The sequence below is a fragment of the Chenopodium quinoa genome, unplaced genomic scaffold (assembly GCF_001683475.1).
Source record: "Chenopodium quinoa cultivar QQ74 unplaced genomic scaffold, ASM168347v1, whole genome shotgun sequence".
NCBI classification, from domain to species: domain Eukaryota; kingdom Viridiplantae; phylum Streptophyta; class Magnoliopsida; order Caryophyllales; family Amaranthaceae; genus Chenopodium; species Chenopodium quinoa.
The window spans coordinates 5882091-5905861 of NW_018745024.1; the positions used below are offsets into that span (position 1 = coordinate 5882091).

Below are 23771 nucleotides of genomic sequence, written 5' to 3' on the forward strand. Positions count from 1 at the left end.
TGTAATTTTGGATGTCACAAACTCCTCTATAAGACTATACGGAGTAATATATTTTGTACCGATTCTTTTTGTTCGAAATTAGTGCTTACCTAATATTAATGATATTTAATAAAAGTATTGTATTTTGTAGGGAAAAAAAAACATTTTACACACTAACACACACATTAGATATTTTAGCCTAACATATACCTACAAAGTACTCCATATAGGATAATATGACTACTCATATTTATTTTAAACAGAGAACGGAAAAGTTCGATATTACAAGAGAGACAAAAATTTACCTAAAGCATTTTCAAGTGGGAAAACAAGTATCAAACTATATCATCCAACTAAACTTAGTTTACAACTTACATAGTTCAATACCATTGGCCCCATAGTATTTAAGTTGGTGGTGATAGGTTAGAATTATTTGGCATATGCCATTTATTTATGGAGGCAAAAAATCTCAAAAATTTCAAGGTCTCAATACAAGTACAATTATGCAATGAACATTGAAATAAATGAAAAAAGTTGTTAAAATGTAGATAGCATTATATTGCTTTATCATTTAGAAAGAATTATAATCCACTCATTATATTCATATTATTATTATTTTATAAGTCCAAAAGTTATGCTTTATCCTATTGTCTTGGAGATTCATACAAGACAAGTTAAGCTTTCCCCATTAACTTAGCTTCTTTGAACATCTTTCCTCCATTTTTTGTATCACAATTCAAGCTTAATTTATTTCCAAATTAGTTATTATTATTATTATTATTATTATTATTATTATTATTATTATTATTATTATTATTATTATTATTGCGTGCTATATTATTACCTTGCACGTCACATTTTCATATTATTTGAATTATATAGTTGTTAACGTAATTATTAAATGTAACATGATGAAAATAAGTCATTGCCTTAGCTTTTTAGTTTAGTTTGTTTCATTGTTTATATAAGTGAGGTTATTACTTGCTACTATTTGCATTGTTGATAAGAGTAGATATTATCATGGGCAATTGCATTACTAGAGATTCCGATCCTCCTCCTAAAGATGATGAGGCCGACGCCGATGCAAAGGAGAGTGGAGCTTTAGCCATTGATACAACTTTCAGTTTGCCTTCTCCCTTACCAGAGTGGCCTTCAGGTAACTCAAAATCGCTTACTATTTTCTCTCTTGCTTTGATATCGTAGTAATTTGCATCATGTGATCTACACATAAATTAACGACTTGTTTGATAGGTGGTAATAAACAACGAAATATTATTGAACCTTTTTTTTTTTACATAATCTAGACTTAGATTTATGTATGTAATTACGTACATTCTTCGTATTACTCCATTAAACCATGTAATAGAGTCTAGCTAATTTATACTCTGTACTTCGTATTGTATTTTATTATATCAAAATTGATGTATTGATTATTTCTAAGCTCACACCCCATTTCTTCTCTATAAATTGATGCATCAAACTCAACAAAAATTTAAATTGAACTCAACTTTGTGTCACGTGCTAAGTGTATGTACGGATTTTGCTAAGTTATTACTTTGTGTAAATTTGAGTCGAGTTTTGATTGAGTTTGACCTAAGGTCGTTGTAAATATACTACATCCGTTAAATATTAGTTGCAACTTTGGAGTATTATTCAACTTTAGAATATTTTATATCTTCACAAATAATACTCCAAAGTTGCAACTAATATTTAACGGAGGTAGTATATACCTCTTCAATCCTTCTCTAGGTTGCAAAACACTGATTTTGTGTCTAGTTCAACCTGTAATCACATTCTGTGGAATGTGGGATTGCCAATACCTAAGGTCATTGGTGTGACGATTTTGATTTATTATTCTTATTTAGGCTATGTTTTTCTCTCTTTAGTGTATTGAAAAATTGGTGTTGACCTAGAATATGGATCAAACTAGATTGGATCGGAATGGAAACACTATATTGTTCTATGAGCTACAAATTTATTTTTTCAGTTTGCGGTCAAGTTAGTACAAAATCTTAATAATTCGGTGCAATTTCTACCCTACTCCCAGAATACCGAATGAATTATAGATTTAAATGCCTAATATCTCTGTATTTGTTTAATTGTTTTATAATTCGGCGCAATTTCTACCCTAAATCTGGAGTACCGAATCAATTTTTTTTTTAGGTAAGAGTTGTTTTAAATTAGAAATGAAGAAAAAAGCCATTAAACATTAGGCTTTTTAAGGTTTTGTTTGCTTATTTGTTTGTTTTTCCCTTTCTATTTTTATAAAAAAAGTTATTGATGCTAAAACTGGTCCAAACTAGCCTGGTTTAGGTTTTGGATCAATTTTATCGTTGTGGTCTGTTTACGGTTTAGTATAGCCGATCAGGCTTCTTTGGGCCTTAAATTTTATATTTCGTGTTTGCAATTTGGCGATTTGCTTTGGTTCAGCCCAATGAACAACCTTAAACTCTGATGAACAATATAATACCACTTTAAACAAATCTATCCATAATTTTTTTTTTGAGAGAAATCTATCCATAACTTTTATAGTATGTATGTATGATAAAAATTATCTGTAATACTCTCTATTATCTGTAATACTCTCCATAACTGTAATATCTTTAACTATCAAGTATAAAAATGTAAAATTCAAATATTATACATTGAGACGATTTCAACATATACTAAATGACTACATTATTTTCTTATGTATCAGTCACTAATGTTGGTCAAAATAAATTGTGTGTATGAACAATACCAAAGATTAAAATCAAAATAGAACACTTAAAAAAAAAGGAAGGAGTAATAATAAAAAGGTACCAACTGTCTATCTTATCCACAACCATAAGAAAGGAATCAAATCAAGCTAGAAAAGGAAGAATACAATTGGACATATCAAAAACAATGAATCATATGATTCATATCAAACATTTATGTGAGCATTATATAATAAAAATCATGAATTACCTTTTAGGATTGATCATATTTATCAATAATTGATATTAAACAATAATTGCTTCAAAAACCATTCATATATATAGCCCCAAATACCATTCACTAAGCTTCAAAAACACCACACAATAAAACTACACCCTCAAAGATATGTATATCATCCCTCATCTTCGCGTACTTGCGTAGCTAGTCGAGCTTATAATTACGGTCCAACAAAATAAAGTTACAAACACAACAAAAATAAGGAAAAGCCGTTATTTAGCTAGATGAGCTAATCTAGGACAAAGCCAAACAAAAAAGGTGGAAAAATTCTTAATCAAAATTATTATTCCCAATTTTCTTTATTAATGGGGATAATCATGTCCATGATTAGCTTATTTCTATAGGTAGGGTAGAAGTCTCCCAAAGGGGGACTACATTGTTCCCTAAATATAATAAATTAAATTAATATTAATTTTTCTAATTAATATTAATTAAATGGGTGTCATAAACTCTCAAATTTTGTTGCTATTATCATTGATAATAGCATTAATCTTAGGCAATTGTTTTTGTTACAAACAATCCAAAAATCCTCCAAATATTGATGTTGTTTCAAGAAACTCTTCAAATGATTCAAGTTTTGGTGATGTTAATCATCATAAGCTTAATGTTGTTTCAAGGAGAAACTTCCGAATTGATTCATCATCTTTCAATTTCCCATCTCCTTTACCTTCATGGCCGAATGGTAAATTTCCTTTACCTCCTTTTTTCTCTCATCTTGTTTAATCAATTTAGTTGTTTTTATATTTTATCTATATATTTAAAATTGAATCAAGGAATTCAATATATTATTTTATTGGTATGTATATAAATGATATGCTTTTTGTGAGAAATTTGCATGCTCAATATTATAATAATTATATTTAATTATTTTCATTTGGGGTTCTAATAGGATGCAATGGTTTAATTTGATTTTTATTATATAGTCTAATGTAAGAAATATGCACATGATACATAAGTTAAACATATTTTCTGCATTGTAGTTTGAATGTCATAATATGTAAGCTATGAAATGTAAGCTATATAATTTTTTTTTTTAAAAAAAGCAAACAACGATAATTAAAGTAAATAAATTAGCACTTTTAATTGAAATTTCATACAGAGAATTTAATATATTATAATTGAATATAAAACATAATTAAAAAGAAAAAAAAAAAGCAAAGATGATTAGAATAATAACTACTCATTTGTTGTTAGTCTTGAGTTCAAACCTTGTGACATGAGAAGGGTGTCACGTGACATATATACTGTTTTAGAAACACTTTTTAATATATTTTCTTTGGCAAATAGGTGGCGGATTTGCAACGGGCACAATCGATTTTGGAGGGCTAGCAGTAGCCGAGGTGACAAATTTCACCAAAGTATGGGCAACATATAACGGAGGACCAGACGATGGAGGGGCTACATTTTTCGAGCCAATTGGGCTACCAGAAGGGTTTTATTTGTTAGGGTACTACGCCCAACCTAACAATAGACCTTTATATGGGCGTGTACTAGTAGGCAAAGATACTAGTAATCCTGCTAATCCAACGTTAAAGTGGCCCGTTGACTATGCCCTTGTTTGGAGTAGTAAATCTCAAGATGTTAAAGAGGACACTCCTGGCTACATTTGGGCTCCTATACCAAAAGATGGGTACCAAGCTGTGGGTCTTGTTGTTACCTCTACGCCCGAGAAGCCGCCCCTAGAGAAGGTTCGATGCGTTCGATCTGATTTTACTACGTTGTGTGAACCCGACGATTGGGTATGGGGCAAGACGGGTGATGTTGATTCGGACGAGTTTAACATTTTCGAGTCTAGACCCGTAAGGAAAGGAAAACAGGTACGTACTCGTAATAACTAGTAGTGTCACCTTTTAACTTGTTTCTATTCTAATAGTGTAACTATATTCTACTAGAAATTATAAGTCAAACTAAATGTTAAAACTTCATGCTAGTCAATATCCCATCAATTTATAGGTGATAATTTGTGCTCATATAGTCTCATGTAAATAGGGAGTCCAAATCCACTATTCTTTTGATTTCACATTTGTGTTAATCTTTTATTAAGATCCTATCATCTAGTTAGAATAATTTAAAATAGTCCTATGTTTCTGTATATAAATGGTACATAAAAAGTTGAACACAAAATTTTGCTTTATAAATGAGCTGAAAAATGTTTTAGCTGGTCGAAACAAAATATTTTGTCTTATGTAGCATAAACAGGTAACAAAATTGGTAAAAATGTAAAACATAAAAAGTGAAACAAAAGATTTGAATTTTGTTTTAGTATCAAAACAATTAGCATTCTTCTTATTACAATACTTGCAAAATCATTAAATTTAATTAGATTAATCATTTTAAATCCAATGAATAAGACAATTGGATAATGTTCTATGTACAACTGGTTACACCTTATGCATGGTACAATTAACATTATTATTTCTTTACTCACGTGCTTGTATACACTTGAACCAAACTGGTTGTATGGTAAAAATCCTCGATACTTGTGAAAGATTACACCACAAATCCTTGCAAGTTGCAATTTTCTTGATTGTCATAAACTAGCTTGAATTATAATGCTAACATTTTGATTGAAACATAACCAGGCATCAGCAGTGAGTGCAGGAACATTCTTGGCAAAAAGTGGTGGAGGAACAACAGTGGAAACACCTCTCTTAGTGTGCTTAAAATATACCCTAAAAAACAACACTTACATGCCCAATTTACAACAACTTGAAGCACTCATCAAAACCTACTCTCCTAAGGTATACATTCACCCAAAAGAAGAGTATCTACCTTCATCAGTTGACTGGTTCTTCCAAAATGGAGCCTTATTGTACAAAAAAGGCGACGAGTCTAACCCTGTCCCTATTGATCCCTCGGGGTCTAATCTCCCCCAAGGCGGCACCAATGATGGAGAATATTGGATAGACCTTCCAAGGGATAAAAACGAAAGGGAACGAGTCAAGAAAGGAGACATGGGATCAGCCTGTGCGTACTACCACATTAAGCCTATGCTAGCAGGAACATACACTGACTTAGCAATATGGCTGTTTTACCCATTTAATGGACCGTCAAGAGCTAAAGTCGGGTTTTTAACCATACCATTAGGGGAAATAGGGGAGCATGTAGGAGATTGGGAACATATAACATTAAGAATTAGTAATTTTAATGGTCTGTTAATGAAGGTGTTTTTTTCACAACATGCTGGGGGTGAATGGGTGTACCCTCCTGACCTTGAATTCGGCGAAGGCAACAGAATCCAAGGGTATGCTTCATTGCACGGTCATGCTAATTACCGGAAGGCAGGGGATGTCCTGCAAGATGGCAATGGAGAAGGGACTGATAAATTTGCCGGAATCAGGAATGATACTGATAAGAGCAACAATGTGTATGATACAGGGGCTAATTACAAAATCATTTCCGCGGATTATCTTGGGACAATTACTGAGCCACCATGGTTGAACTATGCTAGGAAATGGGGTCCTATGATTACTTATAACATTAATGATGAGATTAATAAGGTCGCGAAATTGTTGCCTGGGAAGCTTAAGGATAAGTTTCATAGCTTTATTAAGAGCTTGCCTGCTGAATTGTTGGGGGAACAAGGGCCTACTGGTCCTAAGATGAAGAAGAACTGGGATGGAGAAGAGACAGTTTAAGTGTTACTTTGCTTGTTTTTATAGAGCTTGATTGTTGAACTTGTTAATAGAGTCTTTGATTGATTTCATTTAAAGTGAAGTTCATGTATGAAGATTGCAAATAATGTTCACTTTGAAAAGAAAAAAAATTGAATTTGGTTTTTAATTATGATATGCAAGTATAGTTTCTCAAATTATAGTATATGTAGTAAACCATTTTTTTCAAAAGAAATAAGGGGGAATAATTTCAATTTAAAGATTTACAAAATGCCCATCATCAAGGACATCAACAACAATATTCAAAAATTACTATTGCATTGTTTGGTAAAAAAATTGAAAGGGGTGTTACAAGCCAATAAGATAACTACAGTATGAACTTTTCCTCCAATTCTAGTAAGATCGATAATGGAAATGATTTTTTAGGTCTAGCTATGCTACACTTTAGCTTCTACCCTAGATTTGTATGGTATTATTTGAGAGCTAGCCTAGTAGCCTTTCACTAGCTAAGTTTAGCCACATGAATTACATAAATGGGATGATAAAAAATTAACAGATGAATTAATTTAATATTAACCCAAATTCTTATATGTGGTTGTGGCTAAAGATGGCTCTAGGCCTTGTCAAGTCATGTTTCGTGCCAAGCTCACGTGCTTTGGTGTTTATTAGGGTCAGGCTATGGCTTAGCCCAAGAGTTTTTTGCTTGGCAGAAGTTAAAAAGTTGGCCTGTGCACGACCTAGGTCCACGTGTTATGGTGCCCAGCCGTGCCTTGTGGGCGTGCAAGCAAAATTGTATTGATTTTAGCATGCTTTGCCGCGACAGGCCGTGCCTTATCGTGCTTCTCCCAAATAAAAGGCGGCCCATGGCTCACACGCATAGTACCATGTCGGCCCGGCCAGTGCCATCTTTAGTTGCGGTAAGTCATCATGGGCGGGGGTTACTTTGTTAATGTTATAGGGATTACTCGGTCAATGTTATAGGGATTACTCAGTCAATGTTATAGGGGTTACCCCATTAGTATTATAAGGGTTACTCGATCGGTCAATGTTATAGGGGTTATCCCATTAGTATTATAAGGGTTACTCGATCGGTCAATGTTATAGGCTTACTAAATCAGTGTTATTGGAATTACTCTTATCAATTACAAGCAACCACATAGTGTGACTAGCCACACGCCCACACACAATACGTGTTTCATATATTCATAAAATTTTATAAATTTATAGTACTCCGTAGTGTATAATACTTGAAGAGAGGATAAATCTATATATCATCACTAATCTCAATCAGTAACGGTCAAAACTGAATTTGGCGCCTCTATAAATTCAGTTAAGCAACAAATTTAGATAAGAAAATCAGTCTGAGTAGCAGTAGTAAAAACAATGAGCACATCCACTCAATTTCTTTCTCCTTTCATTTACCAACCTCTCAAAACCCCTAAAACCCTAACCCTAATTTTCAATCCCAAATTTCCCCAATCTCATAATTCTCAAATCAACCCCAAAATTGTTCAATCCCAGAACAAACCCATTCGCAAAAACCCTAGAAAAAGGTCTTATGGAAGCTCAAGAAGGTCAGTTATTAAGAAAACATTCATTCAGGAACAAGTGGTTTTTACTGCTCCGATTTCTGATGACCCGGAAGTTGGGATAATTGGTGGCGGAATGGCGGGTCTTATGTGCGCTCTGAATTTGGAGAAGAGAGGGATTCGTTCTACTGTTTTCGACACGGTTGATTAATCTCTGTTTTCTATCTTATAATTGTTTTAATTTGAATTAATTTTGGTCTGATATAAAATTGATTGTATTTTTTCTTTTGATAATTAATGGTTCTGGGTATTGATAATAATTAATTATGGTTTAAATTGAATTAATTTTGGTCTAAAATACGATTGATTGTATCATTGTTTTGATAATTTAAGAAAAGATATTAATACTACCTCCGTTTTAAATTATTTGCAACAATTAGAAATTTAATTATTTGCAACGATTTTACATAAAGTGTGAGTAGAAAATGTCTAATTGTTGCAAATAATTTGAAATGGAGGTAGTACTTTAATTCATACCTATAGGTTATATTTCATTTTGGGCTTATTAGGAAAATTAAAATGAAAATGAACACGAATTGATGCATTATTAATGATATCTTGTTCAAAGATTTGATATATTTCTTACTGATGATTGCCCATTGAAGTTCTGAGTTCTTGATAGTTTTCCGTCATAGGGAATGCATGGTTTGGGAGGGAGGATGGGAACAAGAATAGTTGAACCTAAGCACTATGTTTTCGACCATGCTGCTCAATTCTTTACTGTTAGCGATATGCGGTTTGGTGAGTTGGTCAATGGATGGATTGAGAAGGGGCTTGTACAACAATGGCAGGGTACAGTTGGAGAAATTGAACCCGGGGGTCGATTTTCTCCATTGCCTGCTTCTCCACCACGTTATATAGGTGTCAATGGAATGCGTACACTGGCTGATTCAATATTGTCCGAGGTGATTATGTTTTCTGTTTCACTACAGCTCTTTTCCTACTATGCTATTTACTTATAATAGATGCATTTTAATTGCTGGTTGTCACTTGTCAGTATAGTCAGCATATGTATATCTCTTCCATTCTCGTTGATATTTTTGTAATGTGTGACATAGCATTTTCTCAATTGAAGGATTAGGTCTCGTGATGAGGGTATTGAATTCCATCAGGTGATGGTAGGCTTGTTAGCACCTAAGTCTTAGATCAAAGATTACATCTGAATACCTTTTCATTTTATTCACTGTTGATTGAGTGTTGACAATTTGTGTCATCATTGAACTCTTGCATATCAAATTATTTGTAGAAGTTAGTATACCCACTAACCAAAGACTTGGAGTATGTGTGTGTAGGAAATGACAAATACATTGTAACATCTATTTTTACATACAGAGTATATGTGAGTATGTGAATCCCCAGATTTTTTACACTTTCTATAATATCTTTCTCAAATTAGTTTTTAAACTTCTTGTAAAGAAAGGTTATACTATTATTTTAATACATCTTTTCTCATTTTTAGAAAGTTGGGGTCTTACGCTTCATTTCCATAGCTTACACTAATTGATGTAGGTTAAATATTAATGAAATGACCGTCTAACTTCATTTGGCCATAACTATCATTTTATTTTATTTGATAAAAGTAATTTGACTAATATATAGGTAGTGTTATGCTATCTAAAGTGGGGTCAGATTGTATCAAGACAAATGTTTCACTGTCAAAGCCTAATACTATTAAAAGAGAAAAAACTACTCCATCCATTTACAAATAATATTTCTGTTAGTTTTGGACTTGCATATTAAGGAGTTTAGTACGCTTAGGTGAAATTGTGATGGAAAGAAAATGGAGAGATGCACATCACATGGTTTGTGTGTATAAATTTTCATGTTAAGTAACATGAAGATTTTTATGGACACCATAAAAAGGAATATAGAAAGATTGTTTATGGATGGAAGGAGTACAATCATTCAACCCAACTTGAGTTTCCATTTTTAACCACCCCACCATTCTTACTGCTTTCTTTCTTTCTTTCTTTCTTAGTACCTTCATTCAATTCTTGTCCCTGCTACTTCCTTTGGTAAAAATATCTACCTTCTTTGCTGTGACACTACAAAAAGTTGACCCCCAATTTCTTATTGGTATAAGCAATTCTATACTGCTCTTTTACTTTTCTCTGTAAAGGCTATAATTGATTCATCATTCATTTTGCAACTGTAGAGATGGAAATGGATTAGATGACAGCCCTTCATTTTGAAAGAGAAAATAATACTTGGATTTATCTTTGGAAGGGCTTCAATATTTTTAATTATTTATTGATGTAAAACTTTCAGGTACTTATAAAGAATATCTTTAGCTCTTATCATTTTAAGCTGGATGATCAAGTTCAAGTTACCACTCATTATGCTCACATATTATGTGCTGCATTTGAAAGTATTCTTTGAAAGAGTGTTAATGTTGATTGCGAACCACTTCCCACGTGTAATGATCCTTTTCACAATGCCGTCGTGGTTATGCAATGTTTTTACAAATTATAAGTTAACCTTGTGTTAAAATGTTTTAGGTGTAATGCAAGACAAGAACATGTTGGAAATTATAATGTTGATTGGAGTCTCTTAAGTAAATCCTTTCCTGTTTCAGCAAACTAATGCATCATCAACAAAAACAGAATTATATGATTTTAGTCATATCAATCTATCTCATAGTATGCACATCTCTAGTGCATCAAATCGATCATACCCTATACAGTAAGGCACCAGGAAGGATAAAATGAAGTTTACTATTAAATTTGTCAATGATCTTTTCTGTTGCTCTATGCAGCTGTTAACATCTGGCCTTATACTTATCTTTCTTCTCTCCTTTTCCATTAGATTGGCATGGAATAGTTTGCAGAAGTTGTATTATATGTTGTTATCAGATTCAGATCGAACTTTTGTTTTCATTTTATGTCTTCACTCAGTGATTCTACTTATTCAATTAATTCAACTAATTCTTGAACTTGTGCAGGCAAAAATGGTTGAAGTTGTTAGGCCATGTTGGATCAGTACACTGGAGCCATTTAATGGGATGTGGCATTTGAGTGAGAATGGAAAGCCACGTGGAAAATTCGATGCTATTGTTATTGCACACAACGGTGACTTTTGCAACCTTTGTTTCTTTTGTTTATTTATTTTTTGCTTTGCTTCAGCACTATATCGAATTACAATCACATCCAAGTAACTTCTAAAGAAAACATTAATCTGAGATTCACTTGACATTCTGAACGAAAAAGTCCATGAAGAGATAAATGGCAATCTTGACTTATGATTTAGGCAGAAGAGGTGTTAATATGAAAGAAGCAGCCATTTCTTGAATTATTTTAATTCTTGTTGTTAATTGCTTACCCATAAACTGTAGAAAAAAATGTTCAGTTAATTCTGAATTGGCGTGTTAAGTCTATGTTCATTTTGCTTCATATGCTTGTAGTTTGTTGACGTCATATTGATTTTTGTACTGCGAACCTGTGACCTGTGGTGATCAATATCGAATAATTTCAGCTATGGCTGTTTCCAGAATTCTTATTTTGAAGGAGATCTTTTCCAGATTTCTATTAATAGATGATTGTTGTTTTTCCTTCTATTATTGGACATTTTCTATTAATAACAATTTACTACGTATTATTTTATCTTTTGCTTTAGATTGTTTAGTAGATGGAATGGTTGAAATTACAACTTTGAGATATTTTTCTTATGGCTCTTTTTAGGCTTCACTAGCTCTTGGTATATGCTGGCAATGAATCTTTTCAATATTCTACTTTGTCATCAGGAAAATGTGCAAATCGCTTACTCGCCCATTCAGGCTTGCCACTTATTGCTAAACAAATGAAGGTGTGCTGAATTTCCTTTTTTTTTTTCTTTTCTTTTTAATGGTAGGCTTACTTTTTTCAGTTGGTGCTCATTTTTTATTGTTTGCCCGATAAATGTTGCATTATTCTGGAACCTACATTATGAGATCAAGCTTGTACTGTAGATTAGCAACTTCCTGTATTTGATAACGCAGTACATATTTTTGCAGAGGTTAGATTTGAGCTCTATTTGGGCCCTGCTTGCAGCATTTGATGACCCTCTTCCTTTGAGTTCTACCTTTGAAGGAGCATTTGTAAATGGAATAGATGCTTTATCATGGATGGCCAACAACTCTGCAAAGTTGTCGTCTACCCAAATTGGTCCTCATTGCTGGACTTTCTTCAGTACAGCAGCTTTTGGAAAACAGAACAAGGTTCCACAGGTTTGTTATGCATTTAATTGTGGAACATATTAGTACAAATTTGACTTTCTGGGAAATCTATGACTCTGCTCAAAGTTTTTATTAAGAGCTTTGAATTCGCTTCTCTTTTAGGCTCTGAAAAATTAGCAAACTAAAGACACACATGAGTTTATGTGACAACTTGTTACTAAGGATTTGTTTGGTTCAACCTCTTTTTTTTTTTTTTTTTAGTTTTTGTTTTTTTGGTGTCTTACTTCAGACAAATAAAGTTCAAATAAGTTTAGTAAGTTTTGTTAAGTTCAGACAATTATTTTTTTTAAGACATAATAATTGTTGACAATTTGCACACAAATAAGATAATTTCTGACAGAAATAAGTCCATATAATGTCACTATATCAGATAAGTTCAGACAAAATAAATTTATCAAACAGAGCCTAAAACACCCCTCTCCTCCAGAAAATATGTTATGTTTCTGCAACTTTTTTTAATACTTGTATTAAGTGAAGTTAGTGTTTTGAACAATCAGTTGCTAAACAAAACTTTGATGGTTAATATTAGAACAACTATATTTCTATTATTCCAATATCTGTTATCTTTTACTGTAGCCTGATCAGTTATCTTGCCGTATACATGTCTAATATTCTAATCTGTCCAATCTAATTTATATTTGATTGTTAATAACCTTAAGCTGTCATGGGAATGCTCTATCACTGACTCTCTGAGTTATATCCCTTGCCCTTTAAGATCTAGAAAACTGATCCTAAGCCTAGGGGTGAGAAACTCTACATCAACTTCAATCATTGTCAATTTTTAGTTACATTATTTTGTATGGTCCTCTGACTTCTTGGTTTGTAGATAAGGTACCAAGCCATGGGAATAATGCTAGAGTGTATGAATTGTTCAGTTAATCTAACTTCACAAAGTATTTCTCTGGCCCAGTTGAACGAACTGGTATAGTTGGGAAAGTTCCTACTGAGATATTTTCAGCTGTGGTTGAAAAGGCTTAGTTTAATACCTCCCTAGATGTCCCCTACTTTTCATGTGTTATCAAGTCATAGGTATGTCCATTGCAGGTGTAAGGTTTCTAGCATATTAAATTATCCTTTACTTTATTAGTCGTTACTTTTATTAATAACAGTGTTGGGAAGTCAGATAGTATAATGTCATCATGCTAAGAGTAGTAATATTTTGTGATGGGTCTTATATACGATATCAATATACTTTTTCAGGATACAACATAAAAAATGATTGCCAATATTGTTATTAGTGTACTAAGCTCCTAGTTATATTATGGTCACTCATATGAAGTATATCTTACCCAAATCAACGAATTACAAATGTATGCTATTAAATTGCTGAAGTTTTTATAATAATGCTTCAGAGCACCATCAACCCTTAAATACAATAAAAAAAATAGGATTTGTGACATTGTTATGCAAATATCTGAAATGGACTTTAGTTTGACCAAGCGCTCTTTGATGCCTCAATTGCATTTCACTATATGGCCTTGCATAGAGCTATAAAGATGATCACTCACTGCACCTTGTGTCTTAGCTCCTCATGCATGTTGCATCTCACCTTTTTCACACATTTTGTGTCTATGTTGCTGAATAATAATTCGTCTACTACTAGGAAAACATTCCAAGTGTCACCGCAGAGAAGGTAACAACACAGATGCTGGAGGGTGTTGAGATTGCATTAGGGCTCCCAAAAGGATCACTGAAGAAACCTAGTTATACCAAGGTGCAACTATGGTAAGGAACTGATAGAGAATATTAAAAATTCCTTGTTCATGCATGGCACAGCTGCTAATGCTGTGTGAGAGCCTTAATATATTTGAAACTAGCATACTTCCTTCGTTCTCTTTTAGTTGCAACTTTTTAAGTTTCACACGTGCCCGTGCATAATTTCAACCCTTTACATCTCTAATTATAGACAAGTTGTATAAAAACTTGTTATGTGAAAATATAAATCAGGTTGAATTTAACAAGATCCACATGATTATATTTTGCCTAACTTATAAATCAACATGAAATGTTGCATTTTTACTGTCTGAATTTATGTTGTTTTCTTATGATCTTATCCATTTGAATGAACTGAATTACCTGATATAAATGACACAAATCATTTGTATTTTGAGGGCGGTGAGGGCCTGAGGGGTAGATGACAGGAGCATAAAATGGAAAGGGGGGAAAAATATCAAAGTTGATACTAAAACCTTGTTTTCTTAGCGTCAGATGAAAAGAGTATATGAATTACTTGTTTTCAATGTTTCTTATTATATCGACAGATTACTGCAAAGAGATTGTTGTTCTTACTGCAAATAATCATTATTCTCCATTTTCCAAGCCCAGTCAATGAAGTGCCATCCCACAAAAAATATAATCATAAACCTTGCTTCTATAAAATGGTATGACATGGTCTAATTTCAACGAACTCATGGATATTCTGAGATTTGAATTATTACGAATTAGTTGTGATTGACTCAATTGCTGGAGGTTTTATTTTGCTGTGTAAATAGGAAACGATCGTACTATATTGTGCATTAGGATGATAAGTCAATTGGAAAAGGCCTTTCTGTTATTGTGGTATTAGGGTTGCTTACATCCATCATACTCCACCCCAGCAGCCTCTTTGGCAGCATTGACGAGTATGATAATGTAGCACGCCTTAATTTTTTTGGCCTATTTGTCATTAAATTTTTTTTTTCCCCTCATCTTGCTTACTTATAATCCCCCCCCCTGCGCGCGCGGGTGTTTTGAAATTGATCACAATTTAGCCTTGCTATGAAGGATAGTTGGCTGATATCCTCTAAAAGTGAGCAGCTAAGCATGCAAAGAAATGGCTAATTTAGCAAGAGATTTGTCATTGAGGTGTGAGGAAGTTAATGTGATCAATGTAATTATCTATCATAAAAATAAGATAATGTTTATTGAATGAGTTTCAAGTTATGGCTCGTGGTCATGCTTCATTTTCAAACTGTTAGTTTTTCACTTTCTTTACTTGGAATTCGGAGCTTGATTGAGCAAGCAGTATAAATTATTTCTGTTATCTGCAGGGGTGCAGCTCTTCCAACCAATACTCCAGGCACTCCATGCATCTTTGATCCTCAAGGAAGAGTTGGTATTTGTGGTGATTGGCTGCTGGGTTCAAGTCTAGAAGACGCTGCTCTCAGTGGCATGTCAATGGCTAGTCATGTAAGCATAAAATCATCACTTAAATCATTCTCAATTGACATTTGATACTTTGTCTAACATCAGTACTAAGTTGGAGGCATGTAAGCTACGGAGTATCAACTACTCACCCTGCCACTATATGATTCTCACACTTGCCATATTCGTTTATCTTATGGTGTGTTCTATTCACTTGATTTTTACTTATCTGATCTTATTTAAACTTATGAATTATTCTGAACTTATTAGCCCTTATTAAAACTTATTTTAGTTATAAATTAAACTTGGTAGATTAACCCTTATCACAACTTATCTGAAATTATTTTTCCTAAACTTATCCGATTTGCACTTATCAAAGCTATTTAACCCTTATCTGAACATATTAACCCCGAAATAAGTGGAAATAAGGTGAACATAACAGAGCCTTAATTATATTGTCACACTTCAATAGACCCACTAATATTATATTTACCTCTCTTACCCTACTAAAAATTATGATCCCACACTCTATCTCATTAATAAAAAATTCCGCCACTATCTTTCATCACATCTACTTTTCTATTACAATGTACTTCCTTTGCTTTTTTTTAAGTGACTTACTTTTTTTTTCGGAAATATTCTATTCTATAATTTTTAATTATATTCATCTCTCTTTCGGTCACACTACTATATTTTATATTATTTCTCTCTCATTATTGTCTCAACTCCTACATTTTTAATTAGTTCTCGCATCTCACATCCTAATATTCAAATCTCTAAAAAAAGCTGCCCTACTTATACACCCTATGTATTTTTCTTAAAACTCTGCATGAGCTTGGGTCACTTAAAAAAACGGAGGGAGAAATAAATAGGCAAACATCTTATCACCTAAACTTTGTGCAAACCTTCCTGTGATGTTTTATTTGGGATGGAGGGAGTGCAACTTATATGTCAATCATGCTCAAGTTTAAATGCATGCTTGGGGTCAATCATGCATTCATGCGGTGCTTTTTATTTCCATCTTGACTTACACCTGGGTTTAAGTTTGAATTTACAGATTGCAGACTATTTTCGAAGTGATGGAACACATGCAGAGGATTATGCAATTGGCTTGCACAATGAATTCCAACGGATACAAGGACACGACACTGGGCGGTTTCCTGGTTTAGAACCTAAAGACCTGGTAAATTAATCTTATACTGTGTTCCAAATTATCAATGCGATTCTTGTAGAGGATCAGAATTCCTTGAATTTTTAGTGTTGTGTTTGCTACTGCTGCATGTCTTTGTTGTTGACACTAATGAATAACGATAGCTGTGCATTCTTTATATTAATTTGCTGAGAGTAGGTGACGGGAGAACTTGTACAAACATAGAGTTAGCAATCTTGGTCTGGAAGGATCAGTCTGATTTATTACAAAACTCCATTTGAAGCATGGACTCATAAGAGGTACGTTCTATGTCTAAGCAATTTGATAAGTTTCGCTCACCTGAAGTAGGAATGTAAATCATATAGACTTCAGAGTTACAGGGGCTTCTTGTGAAATACTAATATTGATTTTTCTAGTAGATTCAGCAAACCAAGATGTTAAAGACAATTTGAGAAGTTTTTAACAGCTAAACCAACTTGTTTTGGGCACATAGATGTCAATGTCTAGCTTGAAAGTTTTATCTTTTGTTTTTCTGACTTTATAGCATTAGATAGATGTCTCAGGATTTTTTTTTATTAATCAGTTACTTTCACAAGTTTTGTGAGAAACCAGTTAGCAATCTAGCATGACATAAGAAATGGTACTGATATGATCGAATTTCAAACACATTGCATCAAACTGTGTCAAGGAAAAGTTATAGGAGAACTTTTTATGCACCATCTAAGAAACTAAGGATGTTAAATTCTTTCCGTTTCAGCTTCTCAAAATGTATGTACTAGGATACAACATTACAACATAACAGCAGACGAGTATCAGGGTGTACACCAAACCCATTTTTCTCACCCAGGAGAGGCAATATCAACATTCCATCATCGATCTTCATTGTTATGTTGACATCACTAATGGTAGCCTTTCCCATGCATGCTTATTTGCAGGGTCCCTTGAGGATTTTTTTTGATGAAAAATTGATCTACTTCAGGGTATACAAGCATTTTCAACCAGACTCACTTTTTGCAAGAGTTGAAGACTTGAAGTCTAGATTTTGTAAATTTTATTTGTAACTCATGTATGTTTGTATGTTAGTAATGTTATACTTTGAAAGAGAATGTATTACAAAATTGTGAAAGTAACCAATTAATAGAAAGTGTTTTACTGATCGCAATCATCTTGGATCTTACAGAGTTTTCGTTCAATGTTCAACCTATTAAAAATTTTGCCTTAATTTTTGGACTGAATGCAAACGGCTTGTACTAAATATATCCTCATTAGTGCTTAACCCTCAATCATCTATTAGCTAGAGGCAGATACCTTCGTAAGAACAATTGAGATATGAACATTATTGACATGATACAGTTTTGGAAGAACTGACATTTGCAATTCGCGATTATCCTTTCACTCGTATTCTGGTTTGTGGTCCTCAGGAAGGTGTAGTACTTCGGAGTCAGTTTCTCTAGTTTATGGCTCCACAGAGGTAAGATTTTACTTGAACCCCTCCTTCTGGATAATACTACAAGTGTTGGCGGATCTTCTGCGAGGTTCATTAATAGACTTTCTAGGTGGCCATGCTTGGGATCATCAATCTCCTTTTGCCCTTTGTTACATGCTTGCTTTTGGGCTCTCTATGAAGCTTTCCAGAAAAGCTTTCTCGTTTGCCAATCTACAAAGACGGCGCAGTTTTAATTTCTTTGATTCGTCAACGGAGTTCAAATGATATCTCATGTTTTTGGTTGATTCATAATTTCATATTTCATCCCTATTAGTTTTCCCTAGCTACTTGTTGTATTTGTAAAGTCGTGCGTATTTGGGTTTCTCCTGCTCATTGGTTGGTTGTGGAGCTAGTCGTCGATGTTTTCCGTATTTGTCCTTTTAATTTGGTCTTTGTTTGTTTGGTTTGTTTATTTATTAGTAAAGATGAGCACGGCCGTGCCGGCACGCGGGCGGCATGGGCCCAGCACGACTCCGGCGCGGCGGCCCACTTGTGGACCATGCCGTGAACAAAAAATTGAAATCCGACACGGGCGTGATGGGCGGCACGGTCGTCAGCACGCCGACACGGCCCATGCCCAATTATATTTAAACTTATTTACTTAAGTTTATTTATATAAACTTATTTAATTAAGTTTATTTATATTAACTTATTTAATTAAGTTTATATAAATAACTAGTTTTGTGGCCCGTGCGATGCTCGGGTTGTTTATTGAATTTTATGATAAATTTTTAATCTATATATCAAATTTTAAAATTATTGATACAAAATTAATTAGGAATTGTTGTGCTTTTGTGACGATTTGTTATCTAGTAGGCATGTAATGACTAATTATAATGTTGGTAGAAATGTTCGATTTAATACATTTAAAAAATAAAATAAAAATTAGCAAAAAAAAAATAAAATAATAAATTTTCAAAGATCAACCCGTTGGGTTGATCCGAACCAAAAACTCTGGGCAAAGGTTGAACATTTCTTGACTCGTAAACTGAATTGACCTAATCCGAGATGACTCATGACCCGACACTAACTGACAGTCTACATAGTAATAAAATTCTATTAGATTGTGAAGTATATTATTTTAACCGATTAGTATATATTATATAAAGATGTTTTACACTTTAAACTACTTCCTTCGCTCTAAAAAAATATAATGATATAAAAAATAAAATTATATGATAATTTTTGAGAATTATAATCTAATAATTTTTTTTTTGAATAAAATTATAATTCAATTTGTACCTCTGGTATTTTATCGAAAATAAAACTCTAAACTAACAATTTTATCCTAAAATTCTATCCAAATAGAATTCTAAACTATTTTTTTTAAATCTTATGAAGTCTATTTAAATCTATTCAACGTGGCGCGACACTTAGCGAAAAGTTGAAATGTCAAATGTCGTTGCCTCATGACCTGGCTAAAAGTTTAGCTTTATATATTAGTTATATTATTTATGTTTAATTTTATATATTATGTTTAAGTTTATATAAACTTAAACATAAATTATTTATATAAACTTAATTAAATTAAAGTTGTTCAAAAAAAAAATATATATTAACATAAACATAAAAAAATAACATTATTTATATAAACTTAAGTTGTTCAAAATATATATATATATCGATTTTTTTTTATATGCATATAATATTAAAAAAAATTACGGGTTAGCCCGCAGCCCGGCATGACACGGCCCGCCAGGCATGTGGGTCGTGTCGTGAGCTGGGATGTGCCAAAATTTGGCCCGGCACGAGCACCACCTAGGCACGGTCAGGCACGATCCGACACAATACCCACCTTTATTTATTAGCTATTCTTTTAAAAGAAAAAAATGCAACTCCAGTCATAGATTGTTTGCTTTAAAACGATCCCAAATTTTAAGTGTATCTTTATGAAATGGTTCACGAAAAATTAACAATTAACTAAACAAACTTGACAAATTGGTTAATATGAGTACCTCCCAAAAAAAAAAAAGAACGTATTAAAGTGTAAGAGAGTATAAACTACCTTAAAGAGACACTTTTTCATTGGATGTTTCAATCTATAATTTATAATCTATACTAAAGTGAGTTTTTAAGAAAAAAAATGTGTTATATAGAACCTTTCTCATGCACTAGAAACATGCCACATCATTCACAGTTTTTGGATTCATGACCAACCATAACTAACCAATTTGTTAAGTCTTACCATCTTTTGTTTATGCTTTCATATTTAACTCAAATTTAATGTACTACATCCATTTCGTATTAATCGCAACTTTGGAATATTTTATATCTCACAAATAATACCCTAAAGTTGCAACTAAAATGAAACGGAGGTAGAATATGACTTTGGTTGGATTTATTTATTTTGTATTCTTTTTGTAATAACTTAATGACTGTTGGGGATTTGGGGTGAGTAGTCACTTTTAGAGCATGAACACTTTACTCAATGGTTGAAATTTCTACATTGTAAACCTGAATAGAATTAGTTGTGAGGATATTAAAGTTCACATGCTTGAATGTGAATCTGATTTCTTAGTTTGGGTTGATTAAATGGACTCAAATTCATTAATAGTCGAGCTAGTTAAATCATCATGTGATTCTTTATTGTTTTTTATATTGTGATTCTTTAGTTCTTTTATTGTGGTAAGGCGATTGTCATGATAATCAATCCTCATACAAGTTAATTAGACCCAAATTACCAAATTAGTTTATCAAGGGTAGTGTGAATAGCATAAAAAATAGGAAATTTTAGATTTTAACACCAAACAAATCAATGAAAATTGATATTAACACCTCCCAAAAAAAAAAAATTTATTTTAACACCACATAAAAAAATTAAAATTTGAAGTTACCACCAGAAACTGAAATCTGTTAACGAAACTGTTACTGGGTCCCACTCCAACGGATACTTTTTGAACATCTGTTTATAAATGCACGATTCTCTTCGATTTTCTTCTTTTGTTAGCAAATTTTGGATTAATTAGGTTGATTTTGGTTGCTTTTCATTCAAAAATACGATTTCATATCAAGAATTCTTGGTTTTGTTGGGGTCGAGGAACGATTTGCAGGTGGTAAACAGTATGTTTGTTCATACATCAAAATCGCACTTTCTCTGTAATTTTATGGCGAATTGAGCTTGTTTGGATTTGGTCATGAATTATGGTGGATTTGGTGTTTCGATTATCATTGTTGCATCAAATTGCCAATTTTAAAAAATTAGGGTTTATATGGATATGAAATTGGGGGTTTTCTTGTTAGGCAATTTTAATTGGAAGTTGGTGTTGGGACTTTTAATTCGTTTGTGTACAAAGCAGTAAATGTATAAATTATCCTCAATTGATGCAGATTATGTCTTCTTTGAGCTATTCTCCTTCAAAGGAGAGAAAGTGCCAGTGTGGAGTGCCAATGGCCAGACTAACTAGCTGGACTAGGGAGAATCCAGGGAGGAATTTCAGATCTTGCAAGTTTTTTGATACAGTCACAGAAACAAGGGGCTGCAAGGTCTTCGAATGGGTTGACTAACCTAATGGGACAGATTGGCAAACAGGGGTCATCAACAACCTGTTGTTGGATAAGAAGCTGCTTAAGGGTGAAGTGAATGAGTTGAAGAGGGAAGTTGATGAAATCAGTGGGCAAAGGAGGTGCCTCCTTAATGAAGTTGGCAATTTGAAGATGAGATGCAAGACTTTGAATGCTGAAAGAAAGAGAATGAACAGGGATTGTAAGGCAGTGGAGAAGTCTTCAGTGAACTGTTTATGGGTGGGCATGGCTATCTGTATTAGTTTGTCAATTGGGGTAGTTTTCCAAATGGTTAGGGGTGTTTAGTTCTAAGTTAGCAGAATTAGGTTGTTGAATTTGTATTTTGTGACTTTAAGTGTTGGGAGCTTTTGTGTAATGAACTATTTACTTATGTGAATGAATTCCAACTATTTATGTGTTAGATGTGCATTTGTGATGGTTTTACTTGGACATTGAAAGCATGCATGCATTAAAGAGAAGGGGTTGGGGAACTTTGTAATTTGAATACAAAATGCAAAATGGAGAAGTTAACATAATTAATCAAAAGTACTTGCCAAAAGGTGTGTACTTCAACCTGTTTTAATGGCAGTTACAGCCATACAAAATATAGTAACTTCAAGTTTGTGATTGTTCAAATGTTAATGACAACCCATCAAAAACTGACATTAATGAAACAAAATAAGACATTGTTTCCTAGCTAGCCCTTATTACATCATTGAGTGAGGTTTACATCCCTGATTGTTTGCAGCTTGGACCTTGTTATCACACTTGTGTGTGTTGGTTGCGGCCCTGTTGTTGGTGCAAGCTGGCTGGAGGAAATCAGAAAATTTATATTTGGTTCTTGAGTAGTGGTTGGTTCAGGTTGGCTTGAGGAAGCCTTTGACTTTGACTTTGGCTGCTGTTTTGTCTTAGGCTGACTTGAGGATGGCTGAATTGTGCTTGGTTGACTTGAGCTCTGTTTTAGGATTGGACAACTTAGTTAGCTTACAGATCATAGTTAATAAAGGTAAAGAAACACATGCTACAACTTTCATACCTTTTTTGTAGCTCTAGCTTCTTTCTTCTTCCTCTCCTCCACCACCCAAGGAGTATTGGAGGATGGTCTGCCTGGTGGCCTTGGCACATCTGTTGCTGCTGTTGCTGGTGCAGCAGGCTTTTTGCAGGTCTTGGCATAGTGACCAAAACCAGCACATTTACTGCACTGTTTCTTCCTCTTTGCTGTCACTGGCTGTCCACTTGCAGTAGAAGATTCCCCTGGTTCAAGTTTCCTTTTTTTGCTCTTTGGTCTTCCAGGCTGTAGCTTAAATGCAGGTGGCTGTGGCTCCCTCATCTTGACTCTCTCCCAGTGTTTGGGACCAGGCATGGGTTGGATAGGGGGTTCATAAGTTTTCTTGTATGAATCCATGGTGTAACAAGGGTCCACATATGCCTCCATGTCACCCCTAATGTCCATCATGCATGCATAAGCATGCACACATGGAATACCAATCAGTTCCCAGTGATAACATGTACAACTTTCCTTCTCCAAATCCACACATTCTTGATCATCCATCAACTACACCTCAAATGTTGACCCTCTTGATGGTTGTACAACACACTTCCTCACATAAGGAGTAAGGTTGCTTGTAATTGTTTTAGAATCTTCCCACTTTTCATTGTTCCTATTCATCACATACCTCCTCATCCATTCCATTTGGGTGAGGATAGGCTTATCCCTGGCAGGCCTAATCACTGCATTGAAAGTCTCACACATGTTGTTTAACAATATGTTGGACTTGCAGTTAGATGAGAAGGCATGTCTTGACCAAGACTTGGTGGGGATTTTGACCAAATAATCATATGCCTCTTCTGACAACTCTTTAATAGATTCCATTGCAAATTTAAAGTTAAACTGACAACATGCAATAATGGAGCAAAAATCAGCACATGAATCAGTTTGAAAGCAAGATAGAAGTATAAATTACTTTGCATACAATATATAACTTACCTCAGTGGTTGATCTAGCTTCTGCCCAAAACAGTTCCTTGTATGTTGACCCAGTGAACTTGAGCTTGAAGTTTGTCCAAATGTGCCTCACACAAAACCTTTTTTCAGCTTTTGGCACAACATCATCCATTGCCTCCAGAAGACCCTACAATATTCA

The 23771-nt window shown here is 33.7% G+C and overlaps 2 protein-coding genes across 4 annotated transcripts; both read left to right on the forward strand.

Annotated features, from left to right (window-relative positions):
• Window positions 1–815: 815 nt before the first annotated feature.
• Window positions 816–6738, forward strand: LOC110708379. Its single transcript, XM_021886505.1, has 3 exons — window positions 816–1135; window positions 4243–4772; window positions 5538–6738. Exons 1-3 carry the CDS (start codon window positions 1000–1002, stop codon window positions 6591–6593), a joined length of 1722 nt encoding a protein of 573 aa, XP_021742197.1. The 5' UTR covers window positions 816–999; the 3' UTR covers window positions 6594–6738.
• A 1166-nt stretch (window positions 6739–7904) lies between these two features.
• On the forward strand, window positions 7905–17798 carry LOC110708380 (renalase-like). Of its 3 annotated transcripts, none has more exons than XM_021886506.1 (10): window positions 7906–8300; window positions 8794–9063; window positions 11100–11226; window positions 11898–11959; window positions 12147–12359; window positions 13972–14093; window positions 15398–15536; window positions 16549–16674; window positions 16840–16940; window positions 17399–17798. In XM_021886506.1, exons 1-9 carry the CDS (start codon window positions 7953–7955, stop codon window positions 16864–16866), a joined length of 1434 nt encoding a protein of 477 aa, XP_021742198.1. In that variant the 5' UTR covers window positions 7906–7952; the 3' UTR covers window positions 16867–16940; window positions 17399–17798. The 3 variants fall into 3 exon arrangements, with proteins under 3 accessions (XP_021742200.1, XP_021742198.1, XP_021742199.1); XM_021886507.1 differs by having other exon boundaries at window positions 17577–17798; XM_021886508.1 differs by lacking the exon at window positions 17399–17798 and having other exon boundaries at window positions 7905–8300; window positions 16536–16674.
• Window positions 17799–23771: the final 5973 nt, after the last annotated feature.

What these genes read in the sequence shown, in the direction of transcription:
- LOC110708379 (XM_021886505.1), top strand. Translation starts at nt 1,000, where the DNA reads ATGGGCAATTGCATTACTAGAGATTCCGATCCTCCTCCTAAAGATGAT. An exon ending in CTTACCAGAGTGGCCTTCAG is followed by an intron (nt 1,136 to 4,242) that starts GTAACTCAAAAT and finishes TTTGGCAAATAG; the next exon opens with GTGGCGGATTTGCAACGGGC. An exon ending in CCGTAAGGAAAGGAAAACAG is followed by an intron (nt 4,773 to 5,537) that starts GTACGTACTCGT and finishes AAACATAACCAG; the next exon opens with GCATCAGCAGTGAGTGCAGG.
- LOC110708380 (XM_021886506.1), top strand. Translation starts at nt 7,953, where the DNA reads ATGAGCACATCCACTCAATTTCTTTCTCCTTTCATTTACCAACCTCTC. An exon ending in CTGATTCAATATTGTCCGAG is followed by an intron (nt 9,064 to 11,099) that starts GTGATTATGTTT and finishes GAACTTGTGCAG; the next exon opens with GCAAAAATGGTTGAAGTTGT. An exon ending in GCATGTCAATGGCTAGTCAT is followed by an intron (nt 15,537 to 16,548) that starts GTAAGCATAAAA and finishes TTGAATTTACAG; the next exon opens with ATTGCAGACTATTTTCGAAG.